Source organism: Panthera leo, chromosome Y, assembly GCF_018350215.1.
Source record: "Panthera leo isolate Ple1 chromosome Y, P.leo_Ple1_pat1.1, whole genome shotgun sequence".
In the NCBI taxonomy this organism is placed as follows: Eukaryota; Metazoa; Chordata; class Mammalia; order Carnivora; family Felidae; genus Panthera; species Panthera leo.
The window spans coordinates 1,875,299-1,897,693 of NC_056697.1; the positions used below are offsets into that span (position 1 = coordinate 1,875,299).

General features: G+C 52.9%; 1 protein-coding gene across 1 annotated transcript in view; it reads right to left on the reverse strand.

Annotated features, from left to right (window-relative positions):
- Nucleotides 1-2,667: 2,667 nt before the first annotated feature.
- MXRA5 (matrix remodeling associated 5) overlaps nt 2,668-22,395 on the reverse strand; it is a 30,581-nt gene continuing 10,853 nt past the window's right edge. Inside the window, 4 exon segments of the mRNA XM_042926611.1 lie at nt 2,668-4,845; nt 4,848-5,644; nt 9,273-10,173; nt 16,633-21,612. Coding sequence (XP_042782545.1) covers nt 3,737-4,845; nt 4,848-5,644; nt 9,273-10,173; nt 16,633-21,612 — 7,787 coding nt within the window. The 3' untranslated portion in view covers nt 2,668-3,736.

The window sequence follows — 22,395 nt, forward strand, 5'->3', positions numbered from 1 at the left end:
GAAAACAAGTTTTGAAGACATAATTAGGTAAAACATCTCTGGATGAGTTCATCCTAGATTACCCAAGTAGACCCTAAATCTAATGGGAGGTGTCCTTATAAGGGACAAAAAAGGGGAGACACAGACACAGAGAACGGAGGCAGAGATGGGAGGGACGTGGCCAAAAGTCCAGGGATGCCTGGAGCCCCAGAAGCTGGAAAAGCTGGGAAGGATCTTCTCCTGGAGCCTCTGGAGGGAGCACAGCCCTGCCCTGCCTGGATCTCCGTGGTCCCGCCCCTCCTGGGTCTCAGTGGTCCTGCCCCTCCTGGGTCTCCGTGGCCCTGCCACTCCTGGATCTCAGTGGTCCTGCCCCACGTGGACCTCAGAAATAGCTCCCCAGAACTGGGAGAGCATAAATTTCAATTCCTTTAAGCCCTACCCATCCCCCTCCCAATTTGTGGTGATTTGCTATGGCAGCCCCAGGAAATGAACACACCAGGACATGAGGAATTTTTAATCTCCCCAGGTGATCACACCACAAAGCCAAGAAGGAAAGCCAGTGACTTCTCATGACGTAACAAGTTTAAGTCTGTTAGGAAGGCTGAATAGCCAGACCCGTGGGATGCAGTTTCCTTTCCCAAAATATCAGGTCCTCCCGGAACCCAGAAACTCACCACACTGCCCATCTGTAGTTTGGTCTCACGGGATAAAAAGTGCAGAAAAGTCCTCTGCAGGATGTAGCATCCTACACTTTCCATTTAGTAGCAGGAGAGAGGCTGGCCTCACCAGATCTAGAGTCCTGTCCAGCTTCATTGGAACGAGAGCTCTATTTGCAATTGGAAACCAAATTGCCCGGTTTGGGTTCTCTTTTCCAGTGGAACCCCGGGAGCAAAGAGGGACACCTGTCTGCTAGCTAAGAGTTTTGCTCGTGCACCCAGATTTACAAGCACACGTACCCAATGTTAGAAGTTCGTGGAGGGCGGGTGGGGGAGACCTTCTTTTAGTTAATGTATTATGTCGTTAATATAGTATTTACGAGTCATGAGAGAACGATATGTGGTGCCAATTAACAGTCTGAAATCACACACATCCGTATTGTGGGCAAACGGACTTAAATGTGTTTACTCCTGGGGAATAAGTCCAGCCATCCCTGTTATGACTTCCCATCATAAAAATGTCACTCACCCTTCCGTCTGATGTGGCCTTTGAGTCTCCTGGGTTCTGAAAGCTCTTTGAACCACGTGTAATGGTTCTGAATGTCTCAGGCTTGTGTCAAGCTGACCTGGGCAACTGTTTTCCATCCTTTGAGAAGACTGTGCGTGGAGACCACCAAAGGCGTCTTTGTGCCGTGCTATCTTGCCTCCGGCAGGACAGGGCAAGTCCTTAAGGATGTGTGTGGAGCCCACCCGTGTGTCACCAATCTATTTATTTATCATCATCATCATCATCATCATCTTCCTCTTCATCATCTGTCCATCTATTTACCTATGTATCATTTTCATCTTTGTCCTCCACCATATATCTGGCATCCATGGCAGTGGTTCTCAAGCAGGGGCAATCTTAGCGGGCATGTTTGCCAATGTCTGGAGCCATCTTTTGGTTGTCACGCCTGGATTGGCACGTGCTACCAGCATCTAGTGGGTGGAGAACAGGGACACTGCTCAACACCCTACAGTGCACAGGACACCCCACGCCAGAGAGTGGTGCACAGAGGGTCTCTCGCCTGTCCCTCATTAACCCAAATGGGTGCAGAGGTCGAGAAGCCCTCCTTTGGCTGAAGACTTGTCTACAGAGCATGTGAGGCAAGACGTGTTTCCTGCACATGTGGTTCTCTCAGGGCCTGCCCTCGTATCCCGCACATGGTAAGGGCACTGCGAATATGTGTAAGCAAATAAATGGATTAATGAGGGACAGACGAGAGACCCTCTGTGCATCCCACAGGTCATGGAGAGCCAAGCACTGTTTTGCATCAGTGACTGCCATTCATTAAAGATTGGCAGCATTTCACTTGGTGTCAACGCTGAGAGTCATGTTCTTCCCAAATACTTATCTCGAGTTTTGTTTTTCCTCTTAGGGGAAACAGAAGAATCACAGTTTGGCATATTCGAGGAAGGCTGGGACATGTGCCCCAGATGTGTCTTTCCCAAAGAGAATTTCCTGAGCGATTGCAAAGGCACCACGTCCCCACCCCACCCCCGCCATTGTCTTGCTTCTTTTTTTTTTTTTTTATTTCTTTAACCTTTATTCATTTCTGAGAGACAGAGAGAGAGGGAGTGTGAGCAGGGGAGGGGCAGAGAGACAGAGGGAGACACAGAATCTGAAGCAGGCTCCAGGCCCTGAGCTGTCAGCACAGAGCCAGATGTGGAGCTCAAACTAATGAACCAAGAGATCATGACCTCAGCCAAAGTCGGATAGATGGTCAACTGACTGAACCAACCAGGTGCCCCTGATTGTCTTGCTTTTTACTGAACCAGCACCCCCTGGAATGGAAGGGTCCCACCATACCTTCCTGTAAAATACATGCTTAGAGCCACTCAGTTTCCTTGCCTGTTAAACCCTTGCAGATAATAAAATAATTCCAATGTGCTGGATAAAGGCAGCTCTTTAAACACTGCTTTATGCCCAAATTCATGTGAAATGCTCTTGCCCTGGAAAATAGGACTATTATCATTGCCTAGTTATTTGGAAAATATTATTTTATTATCAAATGTACATTATATTGACCTTAAAAATACAGTAAAGCAGTCATGGGGATAACATGTCTCCTATTTTCCATGAGCACACACCGACGGGGCGTTGCATGAGGGAGACACCTTTCCGGGCTTTTCCAGGAGGCTCTGGATTCATTGTTCAGGGACACGGCTTAGCTCTCTCCTACCCTCTCCTTCCCCCTCCCCGACTTCAGCTCTCAAGATAAATCCACAAACGAGGAAATCCAATCTCCCAGCCTCCCACACTGTAGGGTTGCTGGGGAAGGTAATATAATCATGGTTACTGAATTTGCTCAAGGAGGGTTGGAGGCTATTTTTTTTCGGTTGTATTTCCATGCCTGCTCTCATGTATCCAAGTCTTGTAAAGACCAATAATTTATTATTTTTAATGAGACAGAAAGTGTTCCTTTCTTTCTAGCCTCATCGTCTGATTGGAAAGAAAATATAAAAAAAGTCTTTAGGTAAGACCTTATATAAAAAGTGAGTTCCAGGGAGAAAGTGAGTCCAATATATAAAAAGTGAGTCCCATATAAAATGGTAGCCATATTGCATGAAACTTGTACATTACAAAGACATCAGTCACTGTGCTTCTAAGCCCTTCTTGGGCAAGCTGGAGTTCTAAAGTGACAGGACATAAGTGAAAGATGGGTAGTCATCGTAGAACATTCTATCATGTTAAGACTGCAGCAGGTTAGCTAGGGGATGCATCTTCAACGGGGTAGCAAGGCACCGGCAATCTCTATGGTTTATTTTCAGCGAGTTCTCCTTACGTCTGCTACACTGCGAGCACACGACATCCCATAAACATGAATGAAAGTCCCTGGAGAAGCCAAACCATGGTTCTCGTGTTTGCCCTGCTTCCTTTTGCCGACAAGCGTAGGTCAAAGTCAACATGAACCTGAAACCCAGACGGGGGCTCCCATGCACCGTGACAGGTCCGTTAAGAGTCCTGACCATCTGACTGAGGCGGCTTTCTTTACAAATGAGGCTTTGTTCTAACTTGCCAAGCAGTGGCTGTGTGGAGTCCACATTCTGGGGGAGGCATTTCAGTAGATGTGGATATAAGTAGTTTTCGAGTCAGTGCCTAGGATGTTTTTTGCAGTGCACTTGTAGAAACCCGCGTCTCTGTGTGTGGCCTGCTGGATGGTTAGTGAGCCCTGGGGGTGAAGGAATCTGTTCCCATACAGACGGGCCTGCGCCCCGGCGGTCAGGTGCGACTTGTCCGGCAGGTCCCAGGTGATCTCGGCCTTGGGAATCCCCATGGCCATACAGTTTATCTTGATGGTGTTCCCGGGCCGCGTGTAGATGACGGGGGTTGGCTCACTGGTGATGCGGGGCGGGTAAGCGATCACGATAACTGGAAAGTTCATGACGGAAGGGCCATACTCCGTATCCACCTTGCACACGTAGGTTCCCCTGTCGAAGACGGAGGCGTCGCGCACCGTGAGGGTGCCATTTTCCCAGAGGGAAAAGCGCCCCCGTGTTTGGGGGCCCTCCAACAGCATGGTGTTGGGGAGCGTCCAAGAGAGGCGAGCTGACCGGCCCCCCGGAGGGGTGCAGTGCAGCTGCAAGGTCTCCCCGTTGATGATGCTCACCAGATTGTGATACTGGTTGCTGATCTCGGGTTTCAGTCCCACCTTCAGAGAGACCAGCCTCTCCGTGTAGCCGGCTGAGTTGCGGGCCACGCAGCGGTAGGCCCCCGCGTCCACAGAGGAGAGGCCACTGATGTGCAACATGCCGTCACCCTTATGGTAGAATCTCTGCAGCTGTTGGCCGCTCTGGAGCTCTGTCCCATTGGGAAGGACCCACAGCAGGGTGGGCGTCGGGGTCCCTGCGGCCGAGCAGTTGAGACTGATGGTGTGGCCAGCCATGGCCGTGATCTTCTCGCTGACCGGGTCGTGGAAGATGGGCTTCTCCACGGGGTCCAAGACCGTGAGCTGGACAATCAACCTGGCTTCCCCTCCCTCGTTGCGGCCGATGCACGCCAGCTGCACGGAGTCGCTCTTCCTGAGACTCCTGATGTCCAGCGTGCCGTTGCGATGGATGGTGATCCGGTTCCCATAGTAAGGGGCCGGCAGAACCACGCCCTCGGGAAAGGCCCACAAGACCCTCGGAGTGGGGATGCCTTCCGCCTGGCAGTCAATGAGTTTGCGACTCCCCCGGCCGCGATCTCCCGCACCGTGGTGATGGCGTTGGGGTTCCCGTTGATGGTGGGCGACCGGACGTTGACGTGGATCCAGACCGTCTTCCGGTCCTCCCCGGCGCTGTTCCTGACCACGCAGGTGTAATTGCCGCTGTCTGAGCGCTGGGCTTTCTGGATGAGAAGAGTGCCATCCTGGTATATGTGGTACTTATCGGAGGAGGCGGGGATCAGCCTGTTGGCTGGAGAGAGCCACGTCACCCTGGGCGTGGGCTCCCCTTTGGCCTCGCACGCCACGGTGACCACGTCGCCATAGGGCACCTGAACCACGGCGTACGTCTTGTTCCGGATGGCGGCGGGCTCGGTCACCACCTTCACTCGCACCGTCATCTCATCCTTCCCAACCTGGTTTTCGGCAAAGCAGGTGTAATCCCCTTCCTCCCGCATGCCGACTTCGTTGAAGTAGAGGGTCCCGTTGTTGAAAACCACGTAGCGCTTGGTGCGGCCACCGCCGTCGTCAGACTGCATGAGGGAGTTGACCAGGCTGCCATCCGGGAGGCTCCAGGAGATCTCGGGGTTGGGAAGCCCGGTAGCCACACAGTCTACTTTCAGGTCACCCCCGTAGAAGACCTTGTGGTCATTCTCCTCCTTGTGCTCGATCTTGGCCGGTCTCATGACCACATTCACCTTGAGCACGACAAAGTCGTCGCCAACCTTATTCCGGGCAACACACAGGTAATCCCCCGCATCCTTGTCCGTGACAGACTTCACCACCAGGGTCCCGTTGGCAAACACCTTGATTCTGGTGTCAAAGCTGGCCGAGGGGGACAAAAAGGACAGGGATGTCAGTCTCCCATATGCTCTATCCTGGCTTTAGGTCACCAGAATGAAAGGAAAACACGTGGTCTGGGGAACTTTCTGGGCACACGGCCGCGGCTGCAAAATGTCACGTGGTTTTTGCAGCCGGCAGGGGACTGCGTTCACAGGCGGAGATGATTGATTTGCCACAAATAAGAACTCTGACTCGGTAGAGCCTGACCTTTGGCTGGCCTGGCCACTGATCCCAGGATGTGCAATGCAGTCAAGGACTTGTGCCCAGTTAGGCTGGGTGGGTATTCACTGCGTATTTGCAGGGAGGTCAGGGCAGAGCTTATGGTAGTGATAAAAGAAGCTACAGCCATGGAGAGAATGAATCTGTGTTAACCCAAATAAAGAGGCAGAGTTCTTCCCGAATAAAATGCTTCGGACGTAATTTCTACTCTTGACTATTCTATATTATACTATATCCCATTATGAGGCAAGAGCTGCAAATTGGCCAGTCTATGCATTGAGTAATTGGAGGTATTCCCACAGTAACAAGTGGAAAGATCTGGGAGATTCTCCCTCAAAAAGTGTCCAGATTGAAAATTTGCAATTACACATAATTTACCATGGTGGTATCAGGAGAGGAGGGGTTGAGTTTGAACCCATAAATATATCCTAAATTTCGCATTATTCGGACAGCGTGTCTGGAACTGTGTTGTACAGTTACCAAGAAAAGAGAAGAATGGGAAAGAAGAAAAAAGAAAAGAGAAGAAAAGAAGAGAAAAGAAAAGAAGAGAAAACACAAAACCAAACAGAGTCTGCCTACGGTTGAGTCAACCTGACTATTGTTAATAAAATACAAACAACAACTAACAATGAGCAAATACACCGTTTGGTTGGCTGCAAGTGTGAATCAGGCCAATGTGAGTCAGTAGAGAGGAGGAGACAAACATATCTCAATGTGCCTTAAGAGTTTAGAATCCAAAACTCTGTGCAGTACCTTATGTCTGCCAGCTTTTCGAAACTTCGGAGCGGTGATTCCTAGCCTTGGTCATAACCACAATCATCTGGGCAACCCAGAAACATATACATGCCTACGCATCACAGGGGATCGGGAGTCAAGAAAAGCTGTGATATCTGTATTTTTAAATAGTCCCAATGTCTATGCGAGCCAAAGAGCCTGCTCTTTGATAAAACTCACATGGGTTGTTTAATTACACTCTACTAAGAATGCAATTAGTCAGAGTTTCGTACTAATGAAGATGCCAAGACAGTGATTTATGATTTATAGGGACATACTAGCAGAGTGGCTCATATTCGTCCTGGGACCACATTCTTTAACTGCACGTTCATTCAGTACATCTGCCCAGCTGGGAGATAGTCCAGGGAAAACTGGGTGCATGGTATTCTGGAAGGAGAGTGCAAGGTTCACCAGGCACCACCCCGCCATCTAAAGTTCACATTCAGGCTTCGAGAAAGCGTGTTCGCCCTTTCCCTGCATTGGAAAGAAACTGGAGAGGCCAGGCACAGCTGCCCCGAGGCCCCGGGTGCTGGCTTCCCTCCTCACGTGCTGCGGTGGGACCCACGTCCACATGCATTCCTGCCTGAGCTGCTGGGCTGTGGATGCTGAGGACGCGCCGTGAGCCAGGGTTTCTAAACCACGGCACCACTGATGTTTCCTTGATTTCATTGTCTCTTGCTCTGTATCTTGAGATGCTTCCTGAAGAGACATTGGCTCTTCTGGATGTAGCCCACGGTATCTCAGACTCAGCACGGCTGACATCTGGGAGGGGTGGCTTTCTGGGGTGGGGTGTCCTGAGCACTGTAGGGTGTTGAGCTGTGTCCCTGGTCTTCACCCACCCAATGCCACTAGCAGCCTCCCCTCTAGTGTGACAACCAAATATGTCCCCAGGCATTTATGGGTGTTCCCTGGGGGAATAATCTGTCTCGCTGAAAACCACAACAGATAGCTCGTGGATGGATGGATGGATGGATGGATGGATAGATAGATAGATAAGTACATAGATGATAGACAGATAGATAGATATAGATGATAGATAGATAAATAGATACATACATACATACATACATAGCTGATGGATAGATGGATGGATGGATGGATAGATACATGGATATAGATGATAGATAGATACATACATACATAGCTGATGGATAGATGGATGGATGGATAGATAGATAGATACATGGATATAGATGATAGATACATACATACATAGCTGATGGATAGATAGATAGCTGATGGATAGATGGATGGATAGATGGATAGATAGACCAATAATAGATAGATAGATAGATAGATAGATAGATAGATAGATGAGTGGACAGATGGATGGATGGATAGACAGATAGATACATGGATATAGATGATAGATACATATATAAGTGATGGATAGATAGATAGCTGACAGATGGATGGATGGATCAAAGATAGATAGACAGATATGATAGATATAGATGACAGATAGATATGTACATACATGCTTACATAGCTGATGGATAGACAGATAGCTGATGGATGGATGGAGAGATGGATGGATGGATAGATATATAGACGATAGATAGATAGTTGATGGATAGATAGATAGCTGATAGATGGACAGATGGATGGATAGATACAGATGATAGATATAGATGATAGAGACATACATGCATACATACCTAATCGATAGATAGCTGATGGATGGATGGATACACCGATGATAGATAGAGAGATCGATAAATAGATGATGGATAGATAGATAGGTGATGGATGGATACATCACTGATAGATGATAGATGGATGGATAGATAGATAGATAGATAGATAGATAGACGGACACATAGATGATAGAAGAATGGTCTTTCATGCTAGGTTAGTGTCTCAGCCTGGGCACTACTGAGACCCGTGGCTGGATGACTGCCTGGAATGGGGTGTCCTGGGCAGTGTAGGGTGATTACCAGTGGCATCGTCACTTCCTGATTCCTGTCAATCAAAAAGTCTGTCAATATTGCCAAATGTTCCCTGGGGCCAAAGCCGCCTACAGGGGAGAACCAGTGATCTAGGTACATCTGGGAACTTAAGGCACTGGATGAGACCGTGACTCTCTTTGCAGCCAAAAGAAATGTTTGGAATATTCCAACATGGTGCCCTATTCATGGCTTTAACTTCTTCTGTGTTCACCGCCTTTCTCTTCCGCTAAGGCCACTTTCTCGTAAGACCTGAAGCTTCTTGTGTGTGTTGGGTCAAAATCGTACAACCTAGGGGACTACAGGCAATATTATCCCTGTAAATACAGTCCATATATAATCATTAAAACAGAAGTTATTGGTTCATTTTTTTTTCCCTTGGGAGGGGGGAACAGGAAAGGAGAAGGAGAAAGGCAGATGTTTTTTCCACATCCCACTTTCCAAAGACAAAAATTCACCGTGCAAAGAAAGAAATGCCCGCTCCCTGCGCGGAGCACACGCAGGGATCCAGGTGCGAGCATCTTTGTCCCGACACGGAGTCACTTCCCTCCCCATCTGACCCCAAGGAGAGGGCTCCCGCGATGGCTCCAGGGCGGATGCAGGAGGGGACCCCAGCGCCCAGAGGGGAGGCAGGCCCCGGAGCGCAGCGGGAGGCAGGAGCGAGCACGTACCTGAACAGCGAGTCCATCATGCGCTTGGACGGCAGGCGCCAGAGGATGCGAGGCCAGGGGTCCCCGGACGCGCTGCAGTCCAGGCGGAGGGTCGCGCCGTAGCGCACGTCGGTGCTCTGCGGGGAAGTCCCGGTGATGCGCGCGTTGGCCGCCGCGCGCTGCACCGTCAGCTGCACGACCCTGCGCGCAGATCCCACCACGTTGGCGGCCACGCACTCGTAGCGGCCGCTGTCCTTGGGCGCCAGGTTGCGGATGTAGAGCGTGCCGTTGGGGAAGACGAACAGGTTCCCGTTGATGAACTGCGACGGCCGGATCTGGGTCCCGTCCCACAGCACCCAGCGCACGCTGGGCAGGGGCGCGGCCTTGGCCGTGCAGTGGATGTGGATGCTGAGCCCCGGGGGCAGCGAGATGTTCTCCAGCTTCTCCTGGTGGATGACGGGTGGCAGGGCCGCCACGTGCAGCCGGATGGCCAGGCTGTCCGCGCCCGCCGCGTTGCTGGCCACGCACTTGTAGACGCCTCTGTCGGAGAAAGAGGCCTCTTTGATGGACAGGGTCCTGTTTTCGTGCAGCGTGACCCTGCCCTCCACGGGGGACACGGTCTGCCACACCCTCCTGTCCGGGAAAATCCAGGAGATCTGGGGCGCCGGGGTTCCCTTGGCCAGACACTCCATGGCAATGGTGTCTCCCAGGTACACGGTGACGTCTTGGTAGTGGGAGGCTAGGATTTGGGGCTGCTGCACGGTGACAGACAGCAGGACCACCATCCTGTCCGCCCCGTGTAGGTTCTTGGCCGTGCACATATACTGGCCACGGTCCTGCACCTGTACCTTCCGGATGACAAAGGTGCCGTTCTGCAAGACCTCGAACCGCTGGAGCCTGGTGTTGGGGGTCATCAGGGCACCTGGGAGTCAAAACAGGTACAATCAGGTTCCAGGCAAACACACCCTCTCCGCACAAGCCAGGGAGGACGATTCCTCGTTAAGGAGCTGAATCAATCCTTCTCTTCATGTCCGGACCCGCAGAAGCGAAGACCAGCCCCCAGCTCCACCACGGAGACGACAGAACGTTCAGGGTCACCATTTCTGGCTCGTATGCCGACCCCAGAACCGAGGGATATGCCACCTTCCGGCGAAGAGCAGCCAGCATGGGTTTGGAGGGCTTTCTGGAAGCTTCTATGAGATCCACCCCCCCACACACACCCCACCCCTGGCACCGGGGGATTTCCTTGTCACTTCTGCTACTAGACACACAGGTGCGGAGGCTGACCCCCCCCCCACCCCCCTGCCCCGGCCTGCGTGTGGCCAGGCTCCCGAGTCCAACGTGAGCGACATTGAGCTGGTCCCTCTCTGCCATGTCTGATGGACTTGGGTGCTCACTCCTGCTTCCACACGGAGTCGAGAGCCCTCCCCGCACTGCAGTCTGGGGGCGTGCTTCTCTCTCTCCTCACCCTCTCCTCCCCATGGTTTTTTAAAATATTTTTTAATATTGATTTATTTTTTGAGAGAGAGACAGAGTGCGAGCGGGGGAGGGGCAGAGAGAGAGGGAGACACAGAATCGGAAGCGGGGTCCAGACTCCGAGGTGTCAGCACAGAGCCTGACGCGGGGCTGGAACTCACAGACCGTGAGATCACGACCTGAGCTGAAATCAGGAGTCGGACAGACGCTTAACGGCCCCAACTACCTACCCAGGTGCCCCAACCAAATGGTAAAATCTCTACGAGGAAGTTTGTAAACTTTAAATTTTGCTTTCTTTCTCTTTCTTTTTCTTTCTTTCTTTCTTTCTTTCTTTCTTTCTCTTTTCCTTCCTTCCTTCCGTCCTTCCTCTTTCTCTTTCTCTCTTTCTTTCTTTCTTTCCCTTCTTTCTTTCTTTTTCTTTTCCTTCCTTCCTTCCTTTCTTCTTTCTTTCTTTCTTTCTTTCTTTCTCCTTCCTTCCTTCCTTCCTTCCTTCCTTCCTTCCTTCCTCTTTCTCTTTGTTTCTTTTTTTCCTTCCTTCCTTCCTTCCTCTTTCTTTCTTCTTTCTTTCTTTCTTTTCTTTCTTTTCCTTCCTTCCTTCCTCTTTCTTTCTTTTCTTTCTTTCTTTCTTTCTTTCTTTTCCATCCTTCCTACCTTCCTCCTTCCTTCCTTCCTCTTTCTTTCTTTCTTCTCTTTTTTTAACATTTATTTATTTTTGACACAGAGTGACAGAGCACAAGCAGGGGAGGGGCAGAGAGAGGGAGACAGAACGTGAAGCAGGCTCCAGGCTCTGAGCTGTCACCACACTCAGGATGTGTTAGCAACTAGGCTTTTCTGATGCTTTCACATCTGGGTTTTGCTGACCCTGGAGGGACCCCAGGCCCCTCCCAGAACTAGCCAGTCCCAGAGTTAGCAAGCAATTCACCTTTTAAATGCAAACTAATAGGGGCGCCTGGGTGACTGAGTCCCTCAAGTGATGGAAATGTCGATTTCAGCTCAGGTCACGACCTCAGGGTTCATCAGTTTGAGCCCAGCCTCAGGCTCTGTGCCTGGAGCCCGCTTCGGATTCCGTGTCTCCCTCTCTCTTTGCCCCTCCCCTGCTCACACGCTCTCTCTCTCTCTCTCTCTCTCTCTCTCTCTCTCTCTGCCTGTCTGAAAAATAAAATAAATATTTTTAAAAAAGAAGTATGCATTAGAAGTAGATCACCACTCTCAAAAATAAATAAATAAACAGTAAATAAATAAATGCAGGGATGCCTGGGTGGCTCAGTCGGTTAAACGTCTGACTTTGGCTCAGGTCATGATCTCACGGTTCGTGGGTTCGAGCCCCGCGTCTGGCTCTGTGCTGACAGCACAGAGCCTGGAGCCTGTTTCAGATTCTGTGTCTGTCTCCCTCTCTACCCCCTCCCACTCACCTCTCTCTCTCTCCCTGTCTCTCTCAAAAATAAATGAACATTAAAAAATTACAAATAAATAAAAATAAACCACCCAATCCAGAGCCCATACCCCGACCCCCTTGTGTATGGGGCTCTCCCGTTCCCAGGCCACCACTCACCTGCTGGAAGCTTCCCAGGGCGGGACCACACATTCGGGAAGCCCCTAGGCCCCAGAGCCCAATGGTGAGATTCAAGCCAGCCAGCCCTAAGCCTCCTTGCACAAACTCCAGTCAAGGCTCCCGTCCATGTTTCCCTGACCCCTTCTGCCTGCTGACGGACCCTGGCCCCTCCCTGCGTGGTCCCCTCTTATTGCAAAACACACTGTCTTTCTTCAACGGTCGTCCTTCCCTGAGGTCGTGGCCTCACGATTTCTGAAGAATACCAAATCCCATGTATACAAAACGAAAAGTCCTGGCGAGCCCTGAGTTCTGGCATTCTCCTCGCCTCCCACACAGCTGGGCTCCTGGATCCCGCCTGCAACCACGGCTGCCTGTGCGCATGTGTGTCTAGTGAGGGGGGCCCGGTCCGGGGGGTGATCTGCTCTCATGTGAGGCACGAAGATTCTACGGGTTAATACAAATACGTTTTGCCGGGAGAGAAACACAGGCACGATGCTTTCGGGATGAAAAGCCCTCTACTTCGAGCAACATCCCTCCTTAGATCATTATGCAAACATATGACATCAATGTTGAGCGGATCAAAGAGGTCCTTAATTCCCCTGTGCGCGGAGCCTCTGCTGCACTTCAGAAGGTTTCCAAAACGCTGGTGAGATAAACCTAAGCGAGGAATGAATAGCTCCCTCCAGTGCGATTGCCATCAGCATAAATCATTCCTGTATCATCAAAATGGACAGAGGAAGGAAAAAACCCCTCTGATCAGAATCCAGGCCTGAAGGACACAGCCGCGTTGAGAGAGAAAGACAGGGAAGGGGAAGCAGTGGGCCGTTCGTGGTGTCTCGTCAGATGTTCCTTTCCTCCGTCACCTGGAAACTGTTTTGCCGTCCAGATGAAGTGGATGCTCACCCTTGCAAAGCCGAGAGCTCTTTGGGCATCCCAGCATTCCCAGCATGCACCCTTGTGCTGGGCTGAATTGCGTCCCCTCCCCAACTTGTACGTTGAAGAAGCATCCCTAGGATCTCAGGACAGGACTGTCTGGCGATGGGGTCTTTCAGGAGATAATTATGGCAACATGAGGTCGTTGGGGTGCATTGTATTCGGGGAGGGCGTGTGTCCGAACAGGGACAGGGGATGATGAGGACACAGACCCACACAGAGGGATGACGATGTGAGGACACAGGGAGAAGACAGGGTCTACAAGCCAAGCAGACAGGACAGAGGAGGAGCTAGCCTCAGCCCTGCCTGGATCGCAGACCCCCAGCCTCAGCCCTGCCTGATCTCAGACCCCAGCCTCAGCTCTGCCTGGATGTCAGCCTCCTCGACTCCACCCTGCCTGGATCTCAGACTCTTGGCCTCAGCCCAGCCAGATCTCAGACTCCCAGCCTCAGCCCTGCCTGGATCTCAGACTCCCAGCCACAGCCCTGCCTGAACGTCAGAGTTCCAGCCTCTAGCCCAGCCTGGAACTCAGGCTCCCAGCCTCAGCCTGCCTGGATCTCTCAGACTCCCAGCCTCAGCCTTGCCTGGATCTCAGACTCCCAGCCTCAGCCCTGCCTGGACCTGAGACCCCTAACCACAGCCCTGCCTGGATCTCAGACCCCAGCCTCAGCCCTGCCTGGATGTCAGCCTCCTCGTCTCCACCCTGCCTGGATCTCAGACTCTTGGCCTCAGCCCAGCCTGGATCTCAGACTCCCAGCCTCAACCCTGCCTGGATCTCAGACCCCCAGCCTCGCCCCTGCCTGGATCTCAGACTCCCAGCCTCAGCCCTGCCTGAACGTCAGAGTCCCAGCCTCTAGCCCAGCCTGGAACTCAGGCTCCCAGCCTCAGCCTGCCTGGATCTCTCAGACTCCCAGCCTCAGCCTTGCCTGGATCTCAGACTCCCAGCCTCAGCCCTGCCTGGACCTGAGACCCCTAACCACAGCCCTGCCTGGATCTCAGACCCCCAGCCTCGCCCCCACCTGGACGTCAGAGTCCCAGCCTCTAGCACTGCCTGGAACTCTGCCTCGCAGCCTCAGCCCTGCCTAGATCCGAGACTCCCAGCCTGAGCCCTGCCTGGACCTCAGACTCCCAGCCTCAGCCCTGCTTGGACCTCAGACCCCCAGACTCAGCCCTACCCAGACCTCAGCCCCCAAGCTCAGCCCCTCCTGGACCTCAGACCCCCAGCCTCTAGCCCTGCCTGGAACTCAGCCTCCCAGCCTCAGCCCGCCTGGGTCTAAGACTCCCAGCCTCTGCCCTGCCTGGACCTCAGAGTCCTAGCCTCAGCCCTGCCTGGATCTCAGACCCCCAGCCTCAGCCTACCTGGAACTCAGCCTCCCAGCCTCAGCCCGCCTGGGTCTAAGACTCCCAGCCTCTGCCCTGCCTGGACCTCAGAGTCCTAGCCTCAGCCCTGCCTGGAACTCAGCCTCCCAGCCTCGGCCCTGCCTGGATCTCAGACCCCCAGCCTCAGCCTACCTGGAACTCAGCCTCCCAGCCTCAGCCCTGCCTGGACCTCAGACTCTCAGCCTCAGCCCTGCCTGGACCTCAGACCCCCAGCCTCAGCCCTGCCTGGATCTCAGACCCCCAGCCTCAGCCCTGCCTGGACCTCAGACTCCCAGCCTCCGCCCTGCCTGGATCTTAGACTCTCAGCCTCAGCCCTGCGTGGATCTCAGACTCCCAGACTCAGCCCCGCATGGACCTCAGACCCCCAGCCTCAGCCCTGCCTAGATCTCAGACCCCCAGCCTCAGCCCTGCCTGGACCTAAGACCCCCCAGCCTCGGCCCTGCCTGGATCTCAGCCTCCCAGCCTCAGCCCTGCCTAGATCTCAGACTCCCAGCCTCGGCCCTGCCTGGATCTCAGACTCCCAGCCTCAGCCCTGCTTGGGCCTCAGACCCCCAGCCTCAGCCCTGACTGGACCTCAAACTCCCAGCCTCCACCCTGCTTGGATCTTAGACTCTCAGCCTCAGCCCTGCCTGGAACTCAGACCCCCAGCCTCAGCCCTGCCTGGATGTCAGACTCCCTGCCTGGGCCCTGCCTGGATCTCAGACGCCCAGCCTCAGCACTGCCTGGACCTCAGACCCTCAGCCTCAGCCCTGCCTGGATATCAGACCCCCAGCCTCAGCCCTGCCTGGATATCAGACCCCCAGCCTCAGCCCTACCTAGATCTCAGACTCCTAGCCTCAGCCCTGCCTGGACCTCAGACTCCCATCCTCAGCCTTGCCTGGACCACAGATGCCCAGCCTCGGCCCTGCCTGGACCACAGAGCCCCAGCCTCGGCCCTGCCTGGATCTCAGACTCCCAGCCTCAGCCCTGCCTGGACCTCAGACTCCCATATTCAGCCCTGCCTGGGCCACAGAGTCCCAGCCTCCGCCCTGCCTGGATCTTAGACTCTCAGCCTCCGCCCTGCCTGGATCTCAGACCCCCAGCCTCAGCCCTGCCTGGACCTCAGACTCCCAGCCTCCGCCCTGCCTGGATCTTTGACTCCCAGCCTCAACCCCACGTGGACCTCAGCCTCCAAGCCTCGGCCCTGCCTGGATCTCACACTCCCAGCCTCAGCCCCGCGTGGACCTCAGACTCCTAAACTCAAGTCCTGCCTGGATCTCAGACTCCCAGCCTCAGCCCTGCCTGGATCTCAGACCCTCAGCCTCGGTCCTGCCTGGACTTCAGACCCCCAGCCTCAGCCCTGCCTGGACTTCAGACTCCCAGCCTCAGCCCTGCCTGGATCCCAGACCCCCATGCTTGGCCCTGCGTGGATCTCAGAGCCCCTGCCTCAGCCCTGCCTGCATCTCAGACCCCCAGCCTCAGCCCTGCCTGGATCTCAGTCTCCCAGCCTCCCAGACATGGAGAGAATAAACGCCTGTCTCTAAGGCACCCTGCATGTGGTCCGCTGTTAATGGCAACCCAAACAAATGAATAGAACCCTATGTGTAGGTACCAGTCAAAGGAATGCCTCATGCACCCCAGACGGGCTGTGCTTACACCTGCCGGCCAATGGAAGGGCAGGGGAGTCTGCTCACTCCTGTCCTCACCCTCACGGCACCCCACAAGTGGTGGAGGACTTGTGTGCTGAGTCTCTCAGGGAAACGGCAAGTGGCTCCTTTCTGAAATGTCCCTGAGCCTCAGTCATTCCTTATCCAAAGAACCTACTACATGTTTCCATGGCCCCACTAAAATCTCACATACGTTAGAGCCCGAGTAGGGGTTCTGGTTCCTTACTTCCGTTCCCTCTAAAGGAGTATCCTTGTATCTAGGTTCTCAGAGGTCCCCTCCTGTCCCAACCATCTGCCCTTTGCCCAGAGTCTGCAGTTTTGACGAGGGTCACACGCCCAAGTAACCCCTTCCTACACAAGCCCCAGTTAAAACGCAGACACTTGAACGCCTTACCTGTGGAAACCTTTGTCCAGGTAATGAAAGGTGTGGGTTTCCCCGTTGCCTCACATGGGAACATAGCATCTGTCTCCGCGGTGACAGACACAGTCTGAGGGGATTTGGTGATGATTTGGGGCTTTTCCCCATGCGTCCAGAATTTGGATGCGGGCGGTCCTCCAGCAGAGAACAGCTTGGAGCTGGTCTGATGGAAGCTTCTGGAAGGCTGGCCAGATGATACCACGTTGGGGACGGAGCTCCGGGTGGAGTAGACCACAGGGATGTTCTGTGCATTTGTTGAGGGCGGCCCCGTGGCCCGGGGAGGGTGCAATAATGGAGGTGCGGGGGGACCAAAGTCCATGTGGATGATGCTCTGGGAATGTAGCCTATTGTAGGGACCTGGGTTGACTTTTTTCTCTCTTAAGCTGGGGGCAGGGGATGTAGGCGTCTGGGGCTTGAGAGTAACTCCCAACTGTGGGAAAGAGAGAGTCCTGTTGAAAAAGAAAGGGAATCTTCCATTGGGATAATGGGGTACGCTTGAGCTTGGAAGCTTGCCACCAGGTTCTCTTAGATCTGGGATGTTGTTATTCCCAAACACTTTGGGGTTGACACTGAACCGGTCCATTCCTTGGTCAGTGAACTTACTAGGAAGGCGAGGTTTGGGCTTCTGCGCTGAAACCATGGGACTGGTCGTACTTGGTAATCTCGGAGTCGTAAAGTGCTTATTTTCTGGCAAGGCCCTTGAAGGGTACGCCGTTATTTCCGGTTTGTTGGTCAAGTGACGAGGGGGCTGGAGAGTTACAAAGTACCTAAAGGAGCCTTCTGTGGCCACATGTGGTGGCCTCACCGTTCCCCTCGGTGGGATTGGTTGGGCAGGAACTCTGGCTGGCTGGTGGAGAAGTTGGACTCGCCCAGCCTTACCGTCGGGGCCACGTGGAAGACTGTTTTGGGCCTTTCCATCAAATGCTTCCTTTCCCAACTCTTGCTTTGGAGTTAAGTTAAATTTATTCTGGTTGGAAGAAGGGGTGGGTAAATCATGTGGCCTCAATACATGCTGTGTTCCCCCGTTATTCACCGGGGCTGCTTTGGTTTCTGGGATCCCCACGTAATTCAAGAAAACGTTTTCCTTGGAATCTGTTAACGGTGGTGTCTTTGAAGAAAGAGAGGTGGGCTCCGTGAAGGTCTGTGCCCAGGACACAAGAGTGGTGGCCAGGAAAGGGGATGCAGTCCCCTCCGCGGGGGCAGGAGTCGAGGCAGGATTCCAAGGTGTGATTGCAGCAGGAGTCGTTCCACGATGATCATGAGCACCGGTGGTGGTTTCTGCCTCAGTTGAAGATGGCTCTACTTTTATGCTCAAGAGAGGGCTTGAGACACCCCCTTCTTCTGGTTGAAACAGTGTAGATGCTGTGACTGACGGAGGGAACTCGGAAGGAAAACCCACATCCTCCGACCGTTTAAGAAAGGGTGAGTTTGTAAGGGTTTCCACAGAGCTGGTAACAGGTGTGTCTGTCTGTGGCTTCCCAGGCCGGGCTGTCCCTGGGGGATTCCAGGGTGAGGTTCCGGGAAAGCTAGACGGAGCAGATTCCTCCTGAAAGTCTCCCACAGTGGAGACCTCAGAGCCAGAAGGTGATGCAGCATTACTCGAGGGGTCATCAGGGACTGGGCTGTCCGTTTTATGCTCATTGATGTTTGTGACACCATAATTCGTCATTTCCTTTCCGTCCGATATAGGTTTATAGGTGACTGGAATGGTCTCCTGGAGTTTATGGGGTGACAAGTGTCTTTTTGTGGTGGTTGTCACAGAATCTTCCATGGTAGTCCTCTCACGTGGGTCCCCAGTTGTCAGAGAAATGGTTGTAGATAAGAGTGGAGTTTCTGGACTGGGGACAATGACATTTTCATGCTTGCTTTCTGGGGAAGGGCTGGGTGTCGAGGCAGACGTGGGAAAGCTCGCTGTAGAAGTGGAATGCCAATGTTTATTTGGCCTCTTCCCGTGTTTCCTTCTTGGGGTTCCTTTGGGTACCGGTTCTGCCTGCTTCTCCGTTTGCGCCTGCTTGGGGACCCCAACTGTGCGGCCAATCCAAGACGTCGGCACCGGTGAACTCTCCACGTGCTCTGGAACCTTCGCCTCAGGTACTTGAGTAGGTGGAGTAGAAAAAGTCTCCGTCGGGGCAAAAGTCGTGGGCGGGGTTTGTTTATGCCTGTGTCGGAATCTGTGGGCGCGTAATCTCTTCCTCCCGTTGGGTCTCTTTCGAGAAGGGTGAGTGGCCGGCCCCCAAGCCGAAGTGGCCTTTTTGGTTGGCATCGCTGCTGTTACCGTGGTGGGGTCCTTGTCAAAGAGAGCACCCAGTGTGGTGTCGCTGGGATGTTCCGAGGGAGTGATGCCATTCATCACTCCGGGGGCAGAGTCCAGCGGAGGGGTAGATTTGACTCGCTTTCCCCTACTATTAGGATCTCCGGAGTTTGTGGGGTCTCTCTCGGGCATATCTCCTTCCTGCGGTGTCTGAGAATTCTCCTCTGTGCCCTTTTCAATCAGCGGGTTTCCCTGAGTGCTTGAAGCACCTTTCACAAGCTGGGTGTTATCTGTTTGTCTCCGTGGATGTCCTTGTCGTTGGACAGCTGGCTCCCCTAATGCGACACTATCTAATGGCTCAGATGTCCTGGAGTCATCAACCCACACGATGGGGGTTGGCGTAAAGTGATCGAAAGTCAATTCTTTCCTGTTCTCTTCATCTGGCTGTGAGTCAGCCTCCACATCTGGGTCAACATAGGACACAGTCTCAGACTCAGCCAAGGCGATGGCACCCAGTGGAGACTCATACCCATCTGACGTAGGCTCTGGCACGGACCCAACATCTCCTGCAGGCCAGCTCTCTGTGCCTGTGTTTTCATCGGTGGGCTCTTCGTAGACCGTGTGCAGGGTCTGGAGAGTAGGAGAAGATTCATAAGGGATGGATATCAGTACATTGGCGGTAGCCCACTTTGGGTCAACTTGAGTGGGAGTTGTATCCTCAGTCTTAGAAAAGTCATGGTCAATAAATTCTTCCCGATGCGTGCTTGTCACTTTGGGTTCAGCGACAATCACTCCATCATGTCCACTGTCCGGTCCCATCCTGGTTGAGGACACAGTGCCGGAAACCTGATCGTCCTCACCGAATGGAAAGGCATCTGCCGAGGTTTCTTCAGCGCTGGTTGTGGTCCGTGCAGGACCCTCCTCCCCTACCGAGGGGGGAGGGACGGCAGGCAGGAGGGGCGTCACCTCCGGACCCACGGATGGGGGAGTGGGGGTTTTAATGACCCGGGGTATTTCGGTTCCCTTAGGGAGATTTTTCCCACGTACTCTGGCTAAAATGTCTGCCCAGTGCTCTGGATTAATCTGTTTGTTTGCCATATTTATCCTTCGTCTGGACTCAAACACTCTGCGACCTTCTGCGATGTTCGTCTCTGGTTCTTTTTCAGAATTCTTCCAGGGTTTGAGTTTTCTTCGCCCTTTCTTGGTTTTCTGACCTCCAGCGACGGCATCGTCCTTTGTTCTGAGGAGCTCCTCTTGGTCCTTTGCCTGTAGAAATCTCCTTGAAGTGCTCTCTCCGTCTCCTACGCCTGAGCCACCTTCATCCTCTACGACATCTCCTGGCACTCTGGAAAGAGTCTTCGCAGCTGGGTGTCTGCCTTTTTTGGATGACCGGCCAGACCCTTTCCTACTCACGGTGACCCCCACAGTAAAATGATCGGCCCCTTGCCGGTTGACAGCCACACATCTGTAGTAACCGCCATCACTGACTTGGACCTTTGGGATGGAAAGAGTTCCGTTGGCCAACACGGATGCATGGGACGTGTTAGCCAGATTGTTTATTATCCTTTTGTTTGGAAGGATCCAACTGAGCTGGGCTTCGGGTATGGCCAGCGCACTGCAAGGCAGCATCACAGGCTCCCCTACGTTCTTTGGAATTGTCAGTGTGTGTCCGTCGGGAGGCTGAGTGGCAGGTGGTTGCACAAAGACCCTGTACACCATCTGGTCCATTTCATCCCTCACCTGGGCGATGCACCGGTACAAACCCGAGTCTGACTGCTCTGTTGATCTGATCCTCAGCCAGCCGCTGGTGACGATGGAGAACTTGCCATGCTGGTCCTCCATGGGTGCTGTCAGCACGGAGCCATTCGGGAGCACCCAGGAGATGGATGGACTCTCAGAAGCCTTCACGTTACAGCTTAGCCGGCACGGATCCCCTTCCAAGACGATCTGGGCTGTGTGCACTGCTCGGCTGGGTTCGATCATGACCCAGCTTCTGCTCCGAGACTGCCTGGCCTCTTTGGCGGGCATTGTTAACGAAGAGTGGGAATGATAGGAGAGCAGCACCTTTTTGGCCGTACTCTGACGTCGGTTGAGTTGGATATCTATGGACGGCTGCATGACCCATTCTGGTTCTGCAAGAACGTGGGCTCTGACGCCCGTGTAGTAAAGGGCATCGTCATCGGCGTCTTGCCTGTACTGGTAGCTGACCTTGGGGTCTTTGCCGAGCATGAGCTCTCGGTTTAGCCTCACAGGGACCTCACTGTAATACGCGATCAGTTTCCACAGCTTCTCATAGTTTTCCCGAGTCATGGGACACTCAAAGTCCAAAGCAACCGTTGCATTTATATCAATCTCTTGGGGATCTGTCTGGTTCAGGTGGATTTTGTACACGTCCGTTGGCTTCTTGATGTCACAGACCAAGTTCACTGTGTTCCCGTGCTCGTCGGTCATATTCAAAGAGATGTTCCACGGGGGGAATTGGAACCTCTCCAGGGACAGCTGGCCGTCACCGTCTTCTTCTTGTTCCTGGTCTTCCTCACTGTTCCTGGTCATGTTCTGTCTCAGAGGGGACTCTATGGAAGGCTTGAGACAAGTAATGTCCTTCAACTTGTGAATCTCTTGCTTGTACAATCTTCGGGGACTGGAGCACGTGGCACATAGCTGACCACCTTCATAGGCTTTGTCCTTTTTGCACTTCAGAGTCCCTAAAAGGAATCAACAAGCATGCAGTAAGTCAGGGAACCCAAGAGCAGCATGCCTTGCACATGGCAGAGGATGAAGGCTTTCAGTGTACCTTTATCTCCTCAGTGCATGTACATAATGATTTAACACTCACCCACTTCTGTGACTTCACCAATGACTTGAAATCCATTTAGCACAGAATGTGGTACGGAACCCCGGTGTTTGAACTCCCTGACAAGGAGTAATGAATGCTTTTTTTCCAAAAGTATTTCCAAGTTATTTTTTTAAAAAAGTGACTCTGTTCACACACCCGATACAACTTACCTTCTCTGAAGGTCCAGGAGAATCTACGTAAACAAATGCAACCAACCCATGAAAAGAGTTCGAGGCGAAAGGTCCCACTTTTGCCATGAATCACATCGTATCTGTCTTTCGTGATTTTTTTGGTTGCCATAATTTTTCTTCTTTTTTAATGTTAATTTATTTTGAGAGAGAGAGTGAGTGGGGGAAGGGCAGAGAGACACAGAGAGAGAGAGAGAGAGAGAGAGAGAGAGAGAGAATCCGAAGCAGGCTCCATGCCGTCAGCGCAGAGCCTGCCTCGGGGCTCAAGATCGCAAGCCACGAGATCATGACCTGAGCTGAAATCAAGAGTCAGACACTTAACCAACTGAGCCACCCAGGGGCCCCGGTAATTTTGCGTTTCAGGCCACGTTTATGTTTTGGATTCCCATTCTACTCTTGTCTTCCTGGACACCAAGTGTTCCAGAATGTTGTCTGTATCTGCCTCTTTCACGGCCTTCAGCCTT